The 6,000-nt window shown below is 36.4% G+C and overlaps 1 protein-coding gene across 2 annotated transcripts in view; it reads right to left on the bottom strand.

Moving 5' to 3' along the window:
- Positions 1-1,495: 1,495 nt before the first annotated feature.
- Positions 1,496-6,000, bottom strand: part of LOC137946147 (mitotic spindle checkpoint protein MAD1) — a 47,139-nt gene continuing 42,634 nt past the window's right edge. Inside the window, exons 14-17 of one of the 2 annotated variants that reach the window (XM_068792349.1) lie at positions 5,056-5,184; positions 4,934-4,972; positions 4,084-4,196; positions 1,496-1,901 (exon numbers count right to left, since the gene is read on the bottom strand). In XM_068792349.1, coding sequence (XP_068648450.1) covers positions 4,107-4,196; positions 4,934-4,972; positions 5,056-5,184 — 258 coding nt within the window. In that variant the 3' untranslated portion in view covers positions 1,496-1,901; positions 4,084-4,106. Of the gene's footprint in view, positions 1,902-3,571; positions 4,197-4,933; positions 4,973-5,055; positions 5,185-6,000 lie in introns of those variants that run through there. The other variant, XM_068792350.1, reaches the window with a different exon arrangement.

The raw sequence follows: 6,000 nt of genomic DNA, 5'->3' as shown, positions 1-6,000 counted from the left end.
TACATGCATAAACCACAACTTACCCATTGGCAAACCTTGGAAAGGATATTAAGATACTTAAAAGAAGCCCCATGAAGAGGATTGTTTTATAAAAAAAATGGCTACTTCAACATAGAAGGATTCTGAGATGTAGATTGGGTTAGATCACCTGATTACATGAAGTCCACTTCTGGATATTGCACTCTTGTTGGAGGGAACCTGGCTACATGGAGAAGCAAGAAGCAAAATGCGATTGCGAGATCTAGTGCAGAAACAGAATAAAGGGCTATGGCTCACACGGTCAGTGAATTCCTATGGATCAAGTCCCTTCTTACCAAATTAGGAATTTAAAAAGGAGGTTATATGTGTTTATATAATGACAACCAAGCAGCTCTTCATATCACTTCGAAAGCGGTCTTCTATGAAAGGACCAAACACATTAAGGTGGACTGCCACTTTATATAAGAGAAATTTCAAGCAGGTATAATCTCCCCAAAACACATTTCATCACAAGAGCAAATAGGGAATATTCTTACTAAACCAGCTACGTCTAAGATCATATCTTTTATATGTGGCAAACCTGGTATTTATGATGTATTTTCTCCTCCAACTTGAGGGAGAGTGTTAGAATGTGGGCTCAAGCCCACATGTCCAAGGAAGAAAGCTCACACATCCAAGAGGTGGTATATTGGTAAAAGAGTAGGTATGGAAGAGTCTTACATGATTCTCACTGTAAAAAATCTTATAGAACCAAAATTAATATGATAGAGTTTAAGAGGAGTTTCAAGGAAGGAAGTCTCATAGATAAATTTCAATTAAAGGTATTTTATTTATTTTAGTTTTTTATTTATGCTCAATTGTTTAATTGTTTATGAATTATCTTTTAATAATTGACTTTAGGTGTAATTGAAACTTATTGTTTTACTTGTTTCCTCTATTATAAATAGAAACTTATTGTACTCAAATTACAACGAGTTAATGAAGTATTTCTCTTTATCATAAATTGAACAGACCTATTGGAAGATAATATAATTTACCACATTGAATCTGCCGTAGCAAGCGGTGAAGGAAAATGAAGAAAAAGATTATCCTGTAGCTTAGAAAATAAATTTTCGTTAAGCATTAAAAAATTGATTAATGTAGTATTAAATATCTATTTTAACTCATATAAAAGAATGCTGCCGTACATTATACAATATAAAATCTTTAAAGAGTCATAACAAATCATAAAATAATAGTTAAAATCACATAAACCCAACTAAAATACTAACCAAACGTATAGTTAATTCATATTTAATTTAATAAGTTGTGAAATCAAATTAATCTGTCTATTTAAGACAGTAAATAAAAGTAACTGGGAAAGATAAAATTAGAAAAAATATATATAAAAAATTAATTGAAAACAGACTAGTTCATATAGTGAACTTCAGGTGTATTTTGGTCCAAAAACAAAAATCATAGCCAAAAATAAAATTGAAGAATCGTAATTATGCATGATTTTTCAATATATATCAACGTTTTTTTCCTCCAAAATATTTTCAGCACCATAAATCCAAGTACAAATAACAACTTTCAATATTAGCTCAGAACCACAGCAATTCTTTTCACGCTAGACATCCATGACCTAAATTCAAAGCAATGAGCCAATTAAGTAGGATCAATCAGTATCAATAATAAAATCCAGCGACTCCATCAGACATGGACGTGTTGAAGATTGATTCAAAATGATCATAGTGGATTCATACAACAATGTGACTCAGGGGTTCCTTCAGTCCATCTCAACATGAAATACAATTTCGCCGTCCATTCATGCGTATCTCAGGGGACCAAAGATTCCAAATACTGGCAGGAAATTTCAGGGGCATTTGAGCAAAAATATCCGTCTTGTTTCCTTTTAGTTGATCTTGAAGTACGTTGGATATCTAGAATAACAATTTCAAAAATATTCACAAGATTTAAATAATGTGAGGTAATTTCCAACCACGTCTGGCAAAAAAAAATATTCAAACATTTTATACTCACAATAAATATCTAATTCATTTGGTAATGAAAAACTTATGACAGATTAGCTGCTCAAGTGGGAAATGCTAGCAGCAATGTAGGATCTGAAAGAATACCAATGATGATAATGATGATGATGAGAATGATAACAGGGGGATTGATTCAGCCTCAGCCAGCAAGTGATAAAGTTTGAGAACAACTTAAAAAGATCTCAGTAGTATGATGAGCACAGGGAACCTGAGTCTTCAACTTGCCTAGTCCATAGTTGTGATGGGGTTCGGCAGCAATGACTACCTCAACAACTATCTCATGCCTTCCCTCTACACATCTAGCTACAACTACACGCCTCAACAATTAGATCTTCTTCTCAATCACTAAGCAAGACAGTTGGAAGTACTTACTCATTCTACCTGCATTAAGCTTCAGCTGAACTCCAGATGAAGCAAAGCCTTTTAATTACAACTGACTGGTGTTGCAGGCACTGCACAGCCTTTTCGCTCAAGGAAATTCCTGCTGTCTAGACTTCGTCAACCAGATCATAGGAATGTTTAAGGTGGATCCCTGATCACTGGCTCAGCAGCTTAATGATAAATTTTCTGGTGCAGTCTCCTTCTATGGCAACACATAAGGAGCCCACGTTTAACAACCCTGCAACATGTGAATCACTATTTCTATTCATTTGGAGTTTTCACTGATGTCTTTCGTCAAAGTAGGAGACCATCACCTGCCGGTTTCCAACTAGACAGACAGGTTAATGTCATGAATTATGTGAATTCACGAATCCTATTAGTTCAGTTCCATATCAGCAGCTCGACCCTCTACCACCCGCAAGTCTCCAGAGCCACTTTAGAAATCTGATAACGAAGACTAGAACTAGCCCATTAGCAGAACAAATACAAAATTCAACTTAGCCTTATCGTGCCATATTTTAAGGTAAGATCCACCTAGTCACACCTGCGATAGGGTCTTATCCAATCCTGACTCGATCTGACCCAAACAAAACCCATCTCCTTTTAACCTTCAGAGTCTACAGTCTCAGCCAGAACGAACCATCTCAGTCGAATTGGCTCAAATTTTCAGCCAAATAAGTTACTCAAATTTTATGCTGATGCTGCAGGTTTCAGCACCACTGATCGGGGATGCTGAGGGATTGGAAGGAACCAACGGCAGATAACTTGCCTCCCCCTTTCTGACCCTTGTCCAAAGAGAAACAAGCTCATCTTCTGGGATGCTTTCCATCCCACACAAGCCGCCAATGCAATCACTGCTCAAACAGCTTTCTGCTTAATTATAGATATGAGCATTACACACTCTCCTCACAAGTCGCAAGGTTAAGAATACTAACATACAGAGTATGCATCTTGCAATCATTTACAAACAATTGTACTGTTGTGGTATTTCAATGACATGCATAATTGGCTACTTGCCTACAAGGGCACTAGACCCCATACTAAGGTAGTTAAAGAAGCATAAACTTACTGTGTTCTTACTTAACTATCTTCTTATACAGCTTGTGGGGATACGACATTTATACACCGCCAACCCAATACTCAGTACCATATTTCATGTAGATATCATATAGACCATGCTATGAATCATTTGAAAGATCTTTATTAACCTCAAATCTAAAATAGGCAGCAAGATATCATTCTCACAGAGCAGATAATCTTTCCAAGCACCAGGACATTAATATCGACATTTATTTCTCAAAAAAGAAAAAAAATACAAAAAGAAAATTAAAACTGGAGTCCAGGATTCAGCATAATACAAATCACACTACAGATATGCTACAGAAATTCCCAAATGACAAAAAAAAAAAAGCAAAATAAAAATAAAAGTCAAACTATGGCAGAGATGTGAAAAAGGAGAAGCAAGCTAATGCTACAAACTCCAGAAAGAATTAGATAGTTGCCACATGGCCTTTTAAGTCAAGATAACAGGCCAAGCTTATCATCATACGTATCACACGACTGTACTTCTCACCCATCTTACATGCAATTTTCTTTTAAGGCCCAAAGACAGTCTAAAATACAGCCCCATAAAAGAGTTAAACAAAGGGAAGCAAAGAAACAGATGGAAAAGGGAATTGGTTGAGGAACATACACTTCCAGTCCTTCAAGATGCTTTCAACTTAAAGTTTGCCTGTTGAAGGTTTCAATGGTCAAGTTGGCTGTAAATGCTGCAATAGAGTTCATCTTATGGATGAAAATCTCAACCTGAAAAATTCATCGCTCCAGTCAAATTGTTAATCTTGTATCCTTAAACAGTATTATAAGATCAGAACCAGACTGGCTGGCAGAATTTGAGACAACCAAGCAAATATCTTGACCCGGGAACCAATCAAAAACCAGTTGACCAACAGATTTCACTGGTTAGCAGGCCAGAACAATGTAGACAATGAAGAGGGTGCGCCCTCTCTCCCCTCTTTGAACGCCAACTGGGGATGGACACCTGCCATTCAGAGGTTCCACATGGCGAGGTGCCACTCTCTCCCTGCTGCTATGCAGAGATCCACATGGAAAAGGGGGGTGGGTGTGGAGACCCCTCCCCTGCCTCCAGAAAGAAAGGTGGACGAGAAAAGGCCCCTTCTCCCAATCTCTGCACAACAAAGAATCAGGGGAGAATGGAGGCTCACCCCCTAGTTTTTTTTTTTTTTTTAATGATGTTATTATAACATCATCTTAGGTCAATACTCGGCCAAACCGGCTGACCCGAGTTCAACCTTTCTGGGTTACCATTAATATGACAAATAAGTGAAACCACAGCATAATACAATTTGATTTGATGACATGGGACAGTTGTGCACTGAGTATAGGTCCCATCCCATCAATAAATTACCACTTGTTCACCTCACAACACGCAACCAGTTATTATAACATACATTTGGTGATATATATATTACATAAACTTCAACAAGAAAAAAGAATGTTAAGAAAATAAAGTTCATATAAACCTGCTGGGATATCTCAGGCCGTGAAGTATATTCATTCACCTAATGAATAAAACATGAAATTATCAGGTTTTAAATTAATTTACTATTACAGCAAACACAACCGAGGAAAAATGACAATTTACCAAAATATTTGTAACTCCTGATTCATATTCAAATTCAAGTGTTACATCATCATTTTGAGCATAAGCTGATTGGAGCGTAAACCGAGTCACAGGAATGCCATTGGGCCGCTGATGTTCAACCATTACAATCTGCATAGCGAAGGCAAAATAACAAAAATATGATACAAAAACCAAACAATCAGATGAAACCTATAGGAGTTCACAATTTGAAATCTCACTTTCAATAAGAACTGCAAAGCTGAACGACACCAGTTATATTTAGCTTATGGAGCTTTCTAGATAAAGAAAACCCTATGATTTTCCATTCTTTCAAATAGAAAGTTGTGGACATGTTTCAGGGCTTTATGCAATATTGTGCATGACCAGTCTTCTGGGAAAGTGTAAACATGTGGAACTCTTGAGTGCCAAGTACCACATTTCATGTTCATTCTTATGAATAAGTAAATGACGTGCATTCAGGAAAGATATTGTGCTCAAGACAGTTCATCTCTCCAAGAAGACACAATTATCTATAATGTAAATTCAAAGTCATTCCAAAACAGCCAAAGACCATAGATGGGACGCATGACCACAATCAACCAAGTTCAGCTCAAAATTTCCCAGTCAAAATTGACGGATGTTGCCCTGGACATTTTGTTGAATTCTTGGGAAAGAGAAATAATTTCATTGACTTGATTATAACTAAGTATAATAAGCCTCTATCTATAATAAAGGAATCAAGTAGAATCAGGTTACAATTAAATTACCTATGTCTCAGTTATATCCACAGTCAAACACTTAAAAATAAGCCCTAAAACAATTGAACAATTTACCATAAATAGAAAACTTATATAACTAAAACACCTTTTAACTTAGCCTCTTCAGTGAGACTTCTTCCCATGAAATTCCAATTAGACTCCATATTAATTCTAGCTCTGTAGACTTCTTGCTATGAGAGTCATGTAA

Source organism: Aristolochia californica, unplaced genomic scaffold (assembly GCF_029961685.1).
Source record: "Aristolochia californica isolate CCGP_79_NKW_82.1479 unplaced genomic scaffold, dmAriCali1.0.hap1 SCAF_12, whole genome shotgun sequence".
Taxonomy (NCBI): Eukaryota; Viridiplantae; Streptophyta; class Magnoliopsida; order Piperales; family Aristolochiaceae; genus Aristolochia; species Aristolochia californica.
This window is presented reverse-complemented; position numbering and strand designations above follow the sequence as displayed.